This window comes from Cucurbita pepo, chromosome LG01, assembly GCF_002806865.2.
Source record: "Cucurbita pepo subsp. pepo cultivar mu-cu-16 chromosome LG01, ASM280686v2, whole genome shotgun sequence".
Lineage (NCBI taxonomy): Eukaryota > Viridiplantae > Streptophyta > Magnoliopsida > Cucurbitales > Cucurbitaceae > Cucurbita > Cucurbita pepo.
Window position 1 is genome coordinate 1,368,897 of NC_036638.1, and position 16,550 is coordinate 1,385,446.

General features: G+C 33.9%; 1 protein-coding gene across 3 annotated transcripts; it reads right to left on the bottom strand.

The window, feature by feature from the left end:
• Nucleotides 1–433: 433 nt before the first annotated feature.
• Nucleotides 434–4,297, bottom strand: LOC111789112 (zinc finger CCCH domain-containing protein 53-like). Of its 3 annotated transcripts, XM_023669767.1 has the most exons (9): nucleotides 4,028–4,297; nucleotides 2,671–3,746; nucleotides 2,404–2,592; nucleotides 2,143–2,328; nucleotides 1,676–2,043; nucleotides 1,463–1,601; nucleotides 1,219–1,374; nucleotides 1,027–1,123; nucleotides 434–914 (listed from the first exon to the last, which is right to left on the bottom strand). In XM_023669767.1, exons 2-8 carry the CDS (start codon nucleotides 3,639–3,641, stop codon nucleotides 1,051–1,053), a joined length of 2,082 nt encoding a protein of 693 aa, XP_023525535.1. In that variant the 5' UTR covers nucleotides 3,642–3,746; nucleotides 4,028–4,297; the 3' UTR covers nucleotides 434–914; nucleotides 1,027–1,050. The 3 variants fall into 3 exon arrangements, with proteins under 3 accessions (XP_023525535.1, XP_023525543.1, XP_023525526.1); XM_023669775.1 differs by having other exon boundaries at nucleotides 434–1,123; nucleotides 2,149–2,328; XM_023669758.1 differs by having other exon boundaries at nucleotides 434–1,123.
• Nucleotides 4,298–16,550: the final 12,253 nt, after the last annotated feature.

The window sequence follows — 16,550 nt, forward strand, 5'->3', positions numbered from 1 at the left end:
AATTAAAAATAATAAAGGAATCTCAGAAACCGTGCATTTTTGTCGTACATGTGTGAAATTAAATTTTATTTTAAAAAATAAAANAAAAAAAAAAAAAAAAAAAAAAAAAAAAAAGGGAAATTGATTTTACATAATGGATGTATGTAGACAGAGGCAGTTGGAATGGCATGTGACATGAGGGGTGGGAGTGGGTCCCACCCTGACAGCCTGGCATTTCCCCACTCCAATCCAATCACCCTGCCCACCCCCATGTGACCCTAAACCCCTATTTCAATCTTTTTTGTCCCACTCTCCTCTCAAACCAAACCAAACCAAACCGAACCGAACCGAGCCAAACCGACCCGAACCGAAATCTGTTTCAATTTTGTTTTTAAAATATTATTAAATTTAATATCCTTAAATTCTGCTAAACGGCATAAGGAAGAGAGAAAAGTATGAGAGAAAAGTATGAGATTAAAAATGGAATATTACAGTCTCTCCACTATCATCATCATCATCATCATCTTCTTCTTCTTCAACCTCTGCCATTTTGAAGTACTCTGTGAAGAAACCCTAAAAAAAAAAAAACATGCTTTCTTTCTTACTGTGTGTTCTTTTTCTTCTTACTTTTAACCTATAAAATTCAAATCTATAACACTAAAAAGGAAGAGAGAAGAAGAAGATGATGGAGTTCTACTGCTCTGCTACATCAAGAACAGTAAACATGGAAGAAATGCATATGGGTCTGCCCCCACCTTCCCTCTTTTACTGCTTTTCTTTTGTACTCTTCATATGATGGTGTGTGCCCTTGTGGAGGACCTGCCTGCCTCTGCTTCCCCTCATTCTCTATAGATACTGTGTTCATACTGTGTACTCCTCTGCTGTTTTGGTTAATCTCTTTATTTTTCCTTTTTTTTTCTTTTTTTTTTTTGTTCCTGGAATTCACCGGACATGATCGTTAAAACCAAGCAATTTCCTTTCTTTTTCTGTTTTTCAATGGAGTAATCGTTGAAGTATTCATTTGGTTTTGTGGGTTTTCATTTTTACCTGCTGTGGCTGCTGCTTTTGATGCTAAATCCCCACCGGACATGTTGGCCCGCCTGTCCCTACGTACATTCCGATCGACCCGTGGCTCGACGGGAACCTGTAGAGTGATTGTTGTTTAGTTTAATGGATTGAGAGTACTCTTAAGGTGTTGATTGTTTGTTTGGTTGTTTGGTTGGTTGGTTTAGTGCTGACCTTGGCATTTGGCAATTGTAGGATTTGAAGGATGCTGCTACTTCCAGAGAGGAAGTTGATGTGTCGGCGTCGGCGTCGTCGGAGTCGTTTGCTGCATGTTCGCCGGTGGCTTTTGCTGGTGATGCAAAGGGACTATCCGGGAGATTGTGTTCGAAACTGTAATGGTCGTTTTATAACACATAATCTGAGTAATGAATTGGGATGTCTAAATTGGAGTATAATGTAAATGGTTTATTGTTATTACCATTCAAGTAAATCAATGTCATCATTCTGGGATGTCTCCTTGTCATGGATAACTGAGAATTCGTTTGCCGACGGCGATAGCTGCCGAGGCATATCGGTTGAAGATACGATCGTAACGGGCAGTGGCGTAGGGCCATTCTCTGCAAACAAAGTTCAGTTACATAAAAGCTGATAAGAGATTGATTCATCGATGGTGATTGATTATGAACCTCACCTCGTAAGATATCAGAATTGCTGCAACTACTAGCACTACGAATGGTGGGGAAGATGAGATTTTGAGCAAACGGGTTCGGAGAATGCGTCGGGGAAGGAATCGGGCTGCCGGGGGAGAAAGCACGGTGGTGGTTGTAAGGGTGGGGGAGCTGGTTTTTCTTCACGTCAAGAAGCTGTAGATTCAGAAGGCGTCGACTTTGAAGATCAATATCAGCTTGCTGTTTTTCGAGTTTCCTCCGCAGAAGCAGATCCTGCTGAGAATTGTAGAACATTCTTGAGCCGAGTTGAAGATGATCGTAGAGCTCTCTTGAATCCAACCCAGTTGGTGTACCACAAGGGGAGAAATCTCTATCGATTTGCTGCAGTTTCCTGTAGAACAAATCAAAATTCTTACGAGAAATTCCAAAGAAACAGAGTAAAAACAGAGTAAAAAAACAGAGCAAAAACAGAGTAAAGAACAGAGAGTGCCTGTACTTGTCTGGGACTTTGCCTTTTTCCTTGTATGGTTTAACAAGAACACGAGCATCACAAACAAAATGGGGATTCCCTTTAGCCAAAATGAGCTTCACAGTTTCAGGATAAACGAAAGTGACAAATCCAAACATTCTCTTCTGTTGATATGGGATTCTCACATCTTGAACTGGACCGTACATGCTTCATAAAAAACAAGAACTTTCAGACATGGAAGAATAAGAAGAACAAAATGGATAATTTGGTTAGTGAAGAAACCTGAAATAATTCGATACATCTTCTTCCTTAAAGGTGCTGTCGGCTGGGAATGTTAAGTAGATCTGTCTTGAAGCTGGATTGATGATACCGGCGCTGCCATTCAATGAGAACTCGTTTCGCTCCAAGCGGCCGGACCGGCTGAATTTGTGAAGATCTTCGCCCATTATCAGGGCCGCAGCGGCGGCGGCTCTGCAAACAGAGGAGTTTAGAAATGAGATTTTTCAGTAGTAATTACATGGCATTCTTCACGAAAGGAAGAAATTATACCTCTGGGAATCGCTTTGTTGTTGTTGGAGAAGGAAATTGATGGATTTGGGAGAGTAAGGGAAGGCATTAGCAGAGGCCATGAGCTGAGAAGCGGCGGCGAGACGCTGCTGAGCAGAGGATTTGGATCTGAGAAGCTCATGGCACTGGTCCATCATTTCGATCTTACTCGGCGAGCCGACGGCGGCGCCGCCGCCGTCGGCGTCTCCAAGACCGCTGTGGAGAAACCGGCAACTGGTTCCATTCTTACAAAACCCTCTAGCGTAGTAAAGACAAGGCTTCCAACCCAACCCACTATTCAAATCCTCTGTTCCCAAACTGGCATCGTTAACAGAGTAGCTCCGGCGGTGGACTACCCCTCCACTCCAGGTGCCATCTCCGCCATAGGAACCAAACCCACCGCCGGTGGGACTCGACGACAAGTCCACCGGAGGGAAAAACAGGTCGGAATTCTTAACGCCGATGGTCGGAGAGCCGTCGTTGAGAAACGAAAGCTGGTCCTGAAGTTGAAACTCATCAATCATATCAGTCACCGGAGCTTCTCCAGCGCTAAAACACGACGACCCAAGTGGTAAATTCCCAGGACTAATCAAATGATCATCAGAATTTTGAAGCTCAGGCGAAAAACCAGTAGCCCACGAAACAGAACTGGAAGAAGGACTCGGAATCGTAAGTGAAGGAGGAAGATTAATTCCAAACCTCGAAGAAGAAGTAGAAGAACTCTGCCTCGAAAGACTAAACGGAGACGGCGAAGAACTCGTCGTAGACGGCGAGTTCGTGGACGGAAGACCCAAATCCTTCCTAGTCTTAAGAATAACAGAGTGAAGCAGAGCTTCAGGGCCAAAGGCCAATCTAATCATCTCCTTCTCTCCATGGTCTTGAATCAAAAGAAAACCCATGATTTTAGAAGCATTTTCAGGGTCCAAATTCTGGATCCTAGAGAACACAATCCTTGTTGCTTCATAAGAATCCATGATGCGAGAGGGGAAAAAACAGAGATACAAAAAAACAGGATCACACCCACAAACAAATATCGCGTAGCTTCAGTTCAGTCTCTGTTTTTTCTGAAAAGCTTCTCCCTGAAAGAACATGCCCAAAAAAGAGGTAAAGAAAAGGGAACGTTGAGAGAAAAAAGAAGAGCAAAAAGAGAAAGTTTGGTGCCCCAAGAAGTATTCCCGTGTGCGTTAGATGAAAAGAAAAGAAAAGAACAGAACAGAGCTTGCCTTCGTTAAAGGGAAAACACCCAAAAGAAAGAAAAATACAAACAGAGCAAGAACAAGAACAACAAGAACAACAAGAACAAGATGAAATCTTTCAGTAGTTCATGAACATTTCTAAAGAGATAAGGTCAAAGTTTTACCATAAAAGCCAAACCACCGCCTTTTAATGAACTGGGTTATCAACGTCGGAAGAAGAAGGAGAAGAAGATAGCCATGATTTGGGTTTGTTTCAAAAAAAAACCTGCAACTTTGCTGCTGCTGCTGCTCCTAGTCTGCCATTTTTTTCAATCAGAGCTTTCTCTCTCTAACTTTCTCTCTCCTTTGAATCAAAAAACAATCCCCCGAGAGAGATAGAGAGAGAGAGAGAGAAGAGAGGGAGGCGTTGTTTGATTGAAGGTATGGAGTGGATCCAGATCTGTGGTTCAAATAGCGCACGTTCACTTGCCCCAAACCTCTGACACTCTTTTTTTTTCTTAAAAAAAAAACAAAAAAACAAACAAATTTAGCTCATGTCAAGAACCAGATGACTGAGCTAAGCGCGTGGGAAAAACGCGCCGCCGGGCCCCGCGGCACATATTCAATCAGGCAGGGATGAGAGTGACAACCACGATGGTGTGGACCCCACTGTTTTTTATACTTTTTATTTTTAAAGATTACGTATCTTCTTTTATTTATTTATAAAATTTTTGTTTTCAATTATATATTTTAAAATCAGGTCCCACCACACTCACCTTCAAATTATAATATTAATAACTATTATATGATTTTTATTTATTTTTTTATTATTTTTATTTTATCTTTGTCTCCCCAATGATGTTGTTTGTATTTTTTAAAATATTTGTCTTTTCCATTTTCTTTTTATTATATTATTTTTTAATTAATTTATCATTTTTCTATAACTTAGTTTTCTTATTCTTATTTAATATTTATTTATTTAAAGGCACAATATTTTACATAAATAACAAAAAACTAATAAGAATAATGTATAATCAATATTATTTGGGGATGCAATTTTTATTAAATATATGCTATTTAACTAATTTTAAAAAACATTTTACAATTAAAAACAATACTAAAAACAAAATATTATTATTAATAATAAATCAATTTAACATGTCATTTATTGAAGTAAAAATATCATAGTCGTTGACCCGAATATTTTTGTAAATAAAATAAAAATAATAGTAATAAGAAATATTATATTAGTTGACCCGAACATTTTCACAAAAAAATAAAATAAAATAAAATATTAAACTTAGTAAATCCACTCTCATTATAAATAAAACAAACTCACAAATTCTCTTATTATTTAGTTTCTTAAGAGACAAAAACAAAAACTTAAAAATTAAAAATTGTGAGATAGGAGAGAGAATAAATGGAAAATTCATAATTAAAAATAGTATTTTAATTTATCCATTATTCTCTTTTTATTATTATTATTATTATTATTTTCTATTATCCCTATTAAAAGATGCCCCCACCACTATTTTTTTATTTATTTTTTTAATTTTCAACCACTCATTCCAAAAATAATAATAAATAAATAAATACTCGATTATTTATTAAAAATAACGATCGACTAAAATATTAAAATTTTAAATACGAACAGAAAAATAAGTAGAAGCTATAAATTTAAAAAAAAAAATTGTGAGCGTTAGAGCAACATAATCGTACCTCGACTAATCTTGTAACTTCCACAACGATCGCTTGACTATGTGACTTTTTTTTAAATTATAGATTGATTTAAGGAACTAATATTAAATCGAGCTGTCGATATATAAATAAATTATTTTATTTAAAATTTTCTCTTTCTCTCTACTTTTAGGTTGATTGGTGATAAAGTTGTATTTTTATTTATTTATTTATTTATTTATTTATTTTTGGTGAAAAAAGAAATTCACTTTTGCTTCAAAGTAAGAGGAGTTTTGGCTTTTTCACATGCCCTTTCAGCCACTCTCATTATTCTGTCTTTTATTAAATTCATATTATTCTTTTTAAAAAATAAACAATTATTAAATTAAAATTCATATTATATATTTTATTTATTTCCCATATTAAAATTATTCGTCTTAATTCATGAATAATCTATTTTTTTAATTTTAATTTTTTTTAAAATGTAAATATCACACGTGTGGACACACACTCTCTTTCTCTCTTTTTTATCTCAATTTTATTTAATTTTTTTAAATAATAATAATAATAATAATAAAGTCGAAGAGACAAAAAGTTGCTCTCTCTGTTTGAAATAGAAACCCACAAAATCAACGAAAAGATTTCGAATAGCGATTGAAAGCAAATTGAGACAATTAGATAAATTTAAAATAAAATTTTCCTGGTAAATTCAAATAATAATTAATATTTTTAAGAGAGAAAAAAAAAAACATTTATTTAAAACCCCTTTTACTTTAAAATCACACCTTTCATTTATTTTGAGATCTTAATGTCGTTTAGCTGAAAAGTGGTCTCGATGTTACTTAAAAGATCCTAAAAGTTTTGCCGAGATTTGTAAAACTTAAGATAATAGGTTAAAAATAAAGATAATATAACTATAAATATTATATTTTTTTAAAAAAATGAGAAATAAAATAGAATATATATATATATATATACAACCGATAGAATATACCATATTTATGACAAGACAATTATTCTAATTTCATACCATAATTATTTACTTTTAATTAAATAAGGTTTTTTTTTTTTTTAGTGTAAATTTTTGTAATTTAACCAAATAAAAAATGGGTTAAATTTTTATATTATTTGATAAACTTTTAGCTTTGTTAGTGGTAAAAGGTTAGTAGAATTAAAATTTTAAAATAATTTTTATAATGTTTCAGTCAAATCTAGATGAATAATTAGTCAACTAAAGGGAATTTAATAATCATAAAGTAAGTTAAAGTGGAAATAAACAAATAAATAAATAGTTAGGGTCACATCATATAATATGATTAATTATGTCTAAGTACTATTAGAGCATTAATTATTATCAAATTAAAGACAATTTTTAAAGATAATTATTAATTAGTGTTTAGTTAATTAATTAAACAATATTTATTTTCTATTCTTTTATTTTTCTCCCTCTTAAAATTTGGTAACTTTTAGAAAAAGACAAAAAAAAAATGATAAAAGGGAAAATTCACTTTAAAAAAAAAAATTAAAAAAAGATGAAATTTTGAATTTCTGAAATATGAAGGATAAGATTGAAATATATTAATATTGTCGCGTAATTAACTACTAGTAGCATGCATATAATTTAATTAATAAAAGTATTATATCTTCGTATATATCCTCATTTTTACATGTATTTGTTGTTTATAGGTTTTTTGTCCAATCTTTTATGAACCCAGTTAAAAAATAATCATATTGGATAAGACTTAGATCATATGAGTCGAGAGCGTACAAAACTAACTCTAAAAGAACTTGGCGTCGGCCCAATTATTCCTTCTTTTTCCTGTTTGGTGGTTCGGTTTACTTCGTGTTTCAGTCTGTTTATTTGCCTTATTTAATCGCTAACCTTATCTTTATGGTTCAATTTTATTAATTTATATATTTGTGTGTATATATATATATATATATATATATATATATATATATATATTAAATTTAGTTAAAATTAATTTGGATAAGAGAGTATTAAAAAAAGAAAAAAGGAAAAAGAAAAAGGAAATGGGAGTGTGTGAGAGTGATGCATCGGACAAAGATACTGTCCGTGGTCGGCCGGTCATTTTGTTGAGCATGGCAACTTCGTAATTCTCGCTTTAAATAGGTTTATTTTTATTGCTTCCTTCTCGCTTTACAAAACCTTTTTTTTTTTTTTTTTTTAAATTAAAACTTTTCATTTTCTCTCTCTTTCGCGCGTGTTCTTCACCTTCCGTTTTGGGGCGCGTGAGGTCTTTTTTGAATTCCTGTCATCTTTTGGATTTTTTCATTCATTTGCAGTTCCTGTTTTCTCTCAACACCTCAATTTCCCCACTTTTTATTGTAAAATATTATTTTTAAAAAATAAAAATTGATTTTTTTTTTTAATTACCGTATGGTTCTTGAACAGTTAAATGGTAAATATTTGAGTAAAAAGTAGTTGGGGGTGTTTTTGGATTTAGAAAAAGTTTTAAAAAATCTAAATTAGTTTAGAATTATGTTTTTTTTTTCTTAACAATTATTAAATAATGTTTTAAAATTTGATGACGGGATTGAAACTATTTGACCATAGATTGAATTGCAAAACACCCTTCTCAAAAATGTTTTACAAAGCTCGATGCATCAACGGGTTACGTTGGCTTAAAAGCTCTAACTGTTTTTTGTCTGAATTAAACTCGACCTTAAACATCGATTATGCATATTATATCATATAGGAAATGTGACCGTTATCCCCGACACCTATTATCATAGATTGCAAGGTATAGAGAAAATATGTGATATATATAATTGACGTATTCTTTTATGGGCAACGAGTAGGGACACGAGTAAGGAAAACTAGATCGACAAAAGTTTTGATAGATGCTTTTCAACATGTTTCCCCCTATTTGACCCTACAAAACAAAGGCTAAGCCTAAAGTGTCCTTAATTTTACTTCCAAATGTTAACTCACAATGTCTCCCACCACCATTATTAACACACCTACCCTAAACCCTCATTAACCCTATGTTCTACAACAAAAAATGGCCCATCATTTATTTTTTTTATATTTTTCGTTTTCGATGTCCCTTATGGGGGACTTCGTCGACACGTTTCCCTCTTTCAAGTAACAGCTCTATATTTGTCTCGATTTCGATTTCTATTACCTATCTAAGAAGTAAATTTGGAACTAAACAAATAAGGATAGAGTCGGGGACCAAGTGTAACAGTCTAAGCCCACTGCTAATAGATATTATCCGCTTTAGCCCATTATCTATCGTCGTCAACTTCACAAATGGTTATGAGCGTAAAGGGCTCGATCCTAGCGAATGGTATGGTGTCTGACATAGACACGTTTTAAAAATTATGAGACTAACGACGATATATAACGAGCTAAAGTGGAAAATATTTACTAGCAGTGGACTTGAACGGTTACACAAAGATTATATTCTTAATTATAATATTTAAAATTTGAAGTAGAAAATTATTTTATATAAACGTGTCGTCAAATTAAAAGCTTACTTATCATTGGGTACACGTGTTTAAAATTCTTATTATGGTATGAGCTTTCATTTAACGGTAGTTGTTTAGGAGCGTCCACCTGACACGCCGCTGTTTGAAATGATTGAAGGTCGTTAGATACTCTCTTTACTCGTTTTGTCGGATATCGTAATGATTGGTAACGGAAGACGTTTTACAGTTATATGAGGACAAGAAACGCTTTTAGGTAATCAAAGAATAAACCTTATCTATGATAGATTTTGTCGGTAATATTTTTTTTTTATTAATTTATATTTTTAAAAATTAAGTTCCATTTACTATCAATTTTAAAAAATCTTACTAATTTTTAATATTTTCTTAGAATACTTAAATATTAATTTTTTAATTTCAAATTTCAAAATAATTATCTCTATTTAGATGATAAAAAAAACAAATATAAAATTTAAAGAAGTTAAAAAGTTAAAATAGTAAAATAAGTTTAAAAATAAAATAAAATAAAATTTATACGTTACACAAAATTGCCATTATGAAAATGAATTTCATTTTTAAAAAATTCATTACAAAAATAAAATATTTTAAAAATAGATACATTGTATACTAAAATCAAGTAAATAAATAAATAAATAAATAATAAATTAGCCATTGGTGAGAAAAAAACATGGATAAAGTAAAAGAAACCGAAAATTGCATGGACGGTTAAAACAACCATAATTATGATATTAACTGCGTGCTTTTCACGCGGAGACCGTTCCCATCAATAAAATAAATATAAAATATAAAGAAAATAGAAAAAAAAAAAATTCAACTTTTCCCTTATTTTAGATCTATATTAGGTAATTCAGGTAACTGACTCGATAACTCCAAATTTTTCTCTTATTTTTTTAATTTTAAACCGGTTTAATTTGCACGTGGCTACGAACCCACGGTGTTGGGGTTCGAACCCCTCCCCGCCCACAACCGACCAAAAAGACTTTCCCTCTTAGGGTAGGAAAATCATGATCCGGACAGTGGACCCAAAACCATAAAACTTGCGTGAGTCTTTTGTCGAAACGGAACAGTATTATCTTTTTATTTTTTATTTTTTGTTAATAGGTTAAGGACGGTTCCGTTATAGATTAAATATAGTATACCCCACCCGAATCACGTTGTTTTTTGTCGGGTCAATCTAACCAACCCAAAAATAGGGTTACGACCTAATCCTACCTTTAAAATGATTAAGAATATTTAACACTTGTAATCAACTTTAGCAACAGATTGGTTTATTTCCGAGTTGGGTTGTGAATTCTGTTAGAGTTGTTCGGGTCACCGATCCAGTCAACCCGTAAATATATTAATTAGTGAGAAAGCTATAATTGAAGCTTACTTCCACTGTATACTATCGTTTATTCAACCATTATATTAACTTATAAATAGTTGAGTTTCATTTTGGCTATCGAAAATATATTAGAATGGTGGCAATTTAAACACGTGTCAATATTCTAATATCTTCGTTAAGGTTATTTATGTTTGTTATCTAGTAATAAATGTTTTTAACGTTAAACAATCAATTCGATCATAAATAAGCTTATCGTCACACTACTTAGAACGGAAACTACCATATATGGGAAAAAAAATAATCTTTACACAACCTAGTCGACGTAGCGTAAAAGTAAAACTCGTTTAGATCCAAATTAGTTATAAAAATAAATTCGATTCTCAAAGTCGAGAAGGCTCATAAAAATAAGGAAGCAAACGAGACGATCGATCGAACCAAAACTTAGAGATGAAAGAGAAGACACCTACCAACACAGACGTACAAACGATGCGGAAACGATAATCACAAATACAGTTGTAAAGGTGATACTCGATGTGATAAGACATAGATGTCAGACTCATTAAGCACAATTAGAGTGTGTAAATTGGGACGTCGAATGCAGACGATTTTGGTTACGTGACAAGGTTGAAAATGACCAAATGAAAGGGTAAATTAAAGGACAGTAAAAAAGGTGATATTTTACCGATTTCACCCAAGGGTAAATTTCCTTTTGAAAACTGTCTTATTTTCCTTTTATAATGGAATGATGGCTCATTTATATACATATTCTAATTTTGTAATAAGGATTATATAATAATTGACATGTCACATTAATCAAACGTTTAAAAAAAAAAAAAAAAAACATCTTTATGGCTGGCCCCACATTACCAACTAACCCCTTTTATAAAATTTTCTTTTTCTTTTTCTTTTTCCATTAATTTTGTTGGATTATTNAAAAAAAAAAAAAAAAAAAAAAAAAAAAAAAAAAAAAAAAAAAAAAAAAAAAAAAAGCCAACATTCTAGAGTAGTATATAATAGAGTTTATTTGTACATGATTTTCCCCATTTTGCCCTTTACTATTTTAAATTTCTTTAAATAATTTTGGTACTTAAATAAATAAATATTTATTTTTGTTAATATTTTATTATTAATTATCTTTAAATATCTGTATTAACGTTCTAATTTTAGTGTTTTTTTTTTAAAAAAAATTTAATATTTTAAAAAGTATGTATTGACTTAAAGCTTCCAATATAAAGTGGGCCCAAGGCCACTTGCATTTAAGAGGTGGGCTTTTCTTGTGTAAAAATGGCAGGCCCATCTTGATTTTGATATGATTTTAAAGTGTTTTTTTTGAATGATTAATGTTTGTGATATGAACCACCAACAACATGAAATCATTATCTTATAATTTTGATGTAATTTTAGTTTTTTAATTTATTTTTTTATGACGTATTATGTAGGGGTATTTATGTCATTTGGCTATGATCGAGGGTACGGCATTTATATAAAGTTCGACGATTAGGTTGAACAATGGATTTAATTTTAATAATTGGTTTTTTCTTTCCAACTTTGAGTATATTGAATTTTGCGTTTCGTATAGAGTGCACTATAACTAATAGATCAATTAGCAAAAACATGCTTAGACTAGCGTGCAATGAATTTTTGTGTGTGTTCGTGGTACATAAAATTATTCAACGCAATATTACAACTGTACAAGTTAAGTTTTTAATGTAATGTAACTATAAGAATGTCGAAGTATCGTCGTGTTCTAGTTTACTTGATTATCCCAAATACAATCATCTAATTTTATTTCGAGAAATAAGTAGAAAAATAAATAAGATTAAAAAAAATAAAAAAAATAAAAGATGAAGGATGAAGAACAATTAGGATAGATATCTCTTAGGGAGTTCAATTCCTTGCTAGAAAGATTAATATCGAAAATCCCATATCAAAAAGATGAAGTGTAACAACCCAAGCCCACTGCTAGTAGATATTGTTCGCTTTGGCCTGTTGCGTATCGTCGTAAGACTCACGGTTTTAAAACACGTCAACTAAGAAGAGGTCCACACTCGGGGATGCTTTGTTCGTGGGATCTCACAATCCACCCCTTAGGCCCTAAGGAGAGTGAATTGTGAAATCCCAGCTCTGTTGAAGAGTGGAACAAAACACTCCTTGTAAAGGTGTGAAAAACCTCTCCCCAATAGACACGTTTTAAAACCTGAGACTGACGACAATCGTAACTGGTCAAAGTAAACAGTATCTTACAAACCTCGCGTAAAAAATTTAAACTAACAGATCCAATAATTCACTATATCACAAACATAAACTTATCTTTCTCAAGCCATTCTAATGAATATAAGCTTAGAACTCTCTGTATTTTAAATCTAAGAAAATGGTACCCAATGCTTCTTTACCTTCTTGCATCAGCATTCCATTGAAGCATAGCAGAAAGTTTGTCTCCATGGTCGTGGAGATGTTCTGGTATCTGCATTTGAAAGACCTATATCACTGCTTTAATGGGTTTAGAATGAAGAATTACCGATGCAGAAACCTGCTGTGGGCTGTAGGAGCTGACTTCAATTTGCACGTCTTGCTGGGACAACAACAGCCAAGCTCCACCCTTGTAGCCATCAGGCTTTCTACAATATGAACCGTCGAAAGCGAGCTCCCGAACAACATGATCTGCATCAGCACCACTGATCTTGGTGCCAAAGATCAGCACAATCGATGGCTTGTGTAATTGAATCAGATCTTTCAATGCTCGCATTAGCTTCGCGTTGTCTGTTGCACGAAAATTCCAGCACAACAGTTTCTTAGAACAACATGATGCAGACATTGATACAGCCTCTGAAGTTGGCACAATGTGGATAGCATGCTCGTTTTGGTTTGATCTTGTGGTTGTTGCTGACAGTTCTAACAATTCAACTGCAAGGCTTGTGATCGTTGGATCGATGGTGTAAAGAGTCGGCAAACTATCGACACTGATTGGTTCGGATGGCGTGTTGTTTATCGCTTTCTGTATTGTTGATTGTTGGATTGCAGTGGAATAGAACTTGAGGCCAGCCTCTAAAGCAGAAGATGGTTGCAGGGGAGCTATGCTTTTAATAGCCAATGATGATGGTTGTGGTTCATTGTTCTGGACTGCAAGCGTTGTGGGGCTGCTGGTTTTTTCAGTCCTGAACTGATGATCTTCAAGAACACAAGGAGCTAAAGGCACAGATTGAATCAAATTGGTCTGTTTTAACAAAGGAGCTTCCATGGTTATCGATGGAGATTCTTTTACTGCTTTATCAGATTCACTAACTGGAAGGCTTGGCTCTTCATTCAAATTCAACTCAAGAACTTGGAATCTAGATCCACAAGCTGATGCTGGTGCGGGTTTAGAAGGAATCAACTGCATCTTCAAATTCAAATTCGAACTCGAACTCAGATTCGGATTCAGATTTGAACTCGAACTTGGATTCGAATTCGAACTCGAACTCGAACTCGAACTCGAGCCAATGGCCTGCAATGGACGAGCTCTATGGTGATGGGGATCAAAGCCAGAAGAACAAGAAGGGTTGCTCAAACAATCATGTTTCAGATCATCAACACATCCACAGACAATGCACAACAAATCCAGACCCTCATACACAATTTTTTGCGGATTTTTCCCAAATTGGAAACTCAAATTAAGGGGATAACCTAAATTCATCCTAATACAGATACGAGCATACATACATTTCTCTCGTGTTTCAGTTACCGGATCGATTTTCACGAGACGGCCGCCGATGGTTTCCGCAATTTTCTCCAAAACCTCCTTGTCATAATACTCGATACTGAGCTCCGGGAGCCGAATCCAGACATCAACGAAAGGAATCGAGGCCTCGGAGGGCTTGAAATTGGGAATCCATGGAAATACATAGATGCAAAGGTGAGAAATCGACCATGGACGCTCTTCAAGGGCTTCGTAGTAGTCTAAAGCGTTGGAGAATTTGAGCACGAAAAATCCAAGCCCTAGCTCGAAGACATCCAAATCTCCAACGAGATGAAGATTACGGCGAAGACGAACGGCGAGCTGCCGTGGATGAATCTTCTTACCGACGACCCAAGCAATGAGAGACTGATCGAACTGTTGGTTGATCCGAGCTGTTTGAGAGGGAGTGAGGTTAAAGACGGTGGCGCCAATGCTACTGGCGGCCGCTCCGTCGTTGCCGGCGCCGGTGAATCGGCGGCTGAAGTGGAAATGTTTGGATTGAACCGCCATGAACAGGGGATTGGATTTCGCAGTTGAAAATGATTGACATGTCGAGGAACTGGATCGAAAGTTATAAACGAAGGGAGACAGAAATCTTGTTCCATTTTGACTTTGCGAAACCTATCGAAGTTTCTATGGAAAGCTTCTCCGCCCGAATGTTCTTCTGCATTTCAGCAGAAATTTAAGGCGCGTACGGATGCTCCCTTTTTCATTCTTGAATATACGTGTATTTTTCTTTTTAAAAAAAATTATAATACCCAGAATATTCCTTATTTATGTAATAAAATTAATATTAAATTTAAAAAAAGACACTATAATTATTTTTGTTTTATTTACTTTTTTTTTTTAATAATTATAAAAACATTACATTTAAATGTTTGTTTCGATCTAATGAAATTAAAAAACAAAAAACACAAATTAATTAATGTTAGTCAATTTAGGAAAGTGTTGAGATTAGGAAGATAATAAAGTAGTTTTTAGTTAATGAGCAGCTGAGCTGTTTGCTGTCATGTTTTGTGACTATCTTTTACTTAAGATAATTAAAATTTGCCAATAATTAACTAACTAAATCTTGACTAATTTTCATCATTAATACTAAAATATAATTATAGTATTATTATGCCAATTTATATCACATGAAATAATTCAAACAATTTTAATTAATTTCCATGATGATTAAGAGTGGTTGCCCAATTCTGCTGCAATGAAAGTTTATCGACTAACTCAAACAATCGGTATTAATTTCTAAGATTTTTTAGTAGATTCTTTCAGAATTTTCATTGACATTTCCATAAAATCTAAATTCTGATCGTTTTAAGACATTTTGAACACGGTAGCTCTGTTTTATGATGGCAACATACAGTAGCCCACCTAAAAGAGCAACCATGTCGTGTATGACCAAGCTCTGCAAGATTTCCATCATGTTGTGCATGACCAAGCTCTATAAGATCCTATTACAAATAGGTGATATATTTGGCATAATTCACATCTTTTATCTATTGCACTTACTAGTTGTTCATGGGTAGAAGGAGGTAGGGGCGCTTTTATGCGTAGATGCATGCGATATGAGGGGAAAAAAGTAAGTTGCGGGAACAATGAAAGTCAGGGTAGAGCCTCGGAGCCGACCCAAGTGAAGATCGACACTCGAAGGCTTCACGAGAAAGACTCACAAGAACAGCAAAGTTTTCTTGAAGATCGTTAAGCAAATGCCTATGAATATCAAAACCTAAGTCAGCTGCACAATGCAATGTAAAGAGACAATAGTGTTGGAAAGAGGGATAGTGAAAGAGATAGGAATAGATGAGAATAGATAGAAGCTGCAGTGCTTTATTAATGTCTACTGACTTAATGCTCAGAGGCTTACACAATTCCAGTATTTATAGCTTATACACTGGACCAGAAATAGTAAATCATCGAAATCTAGAAAGAATTTAAATCTACTAACAATCTCCTAAAAATCTCATAGTTTGAATATTTGAATCATATTTCTACTACTCTNTCTCCTAAAAATCTCATAGTTTGAATATTTGAATCATATCTCTACTACTCTGAATCATATCTTCATTTTGAATCATATCTTCATTTTGAATCACATCTCAACACTCCCCCTTGATTCAAAGTTGCAAATGCCAAGTAATTGTCTGAAGTAGCAAAACTTTTCTTTTGACAATGCCTTGGTAAGTATGTCTGCTAGCTGTTCATCGGTGTTACAATATTCCAAGACAATTTCTTCGTCTGCAACAAGATCACGAATATAGTGATGTCGAAGTTCAATATGTTTTGTTCTACTGTGAAACGCTGGGTTCTTTGTCATAGAAATAGTTGCTTTATTATCACAAAATATCTTTGTTGCCCCTTTTTGCTCTTGTTGAAGATCAGCTAACATTCTTCTTAGCCAAATGGCTTGACACGCTGCTGAAGTTGCTGCAACATATTCTGCTTCTGATGTTGACAACGCCACTGTTGCTTGTTTCTTTGAGCTCCAAGTGATCGCTCCTGACCCTAAAGTGAAAACATT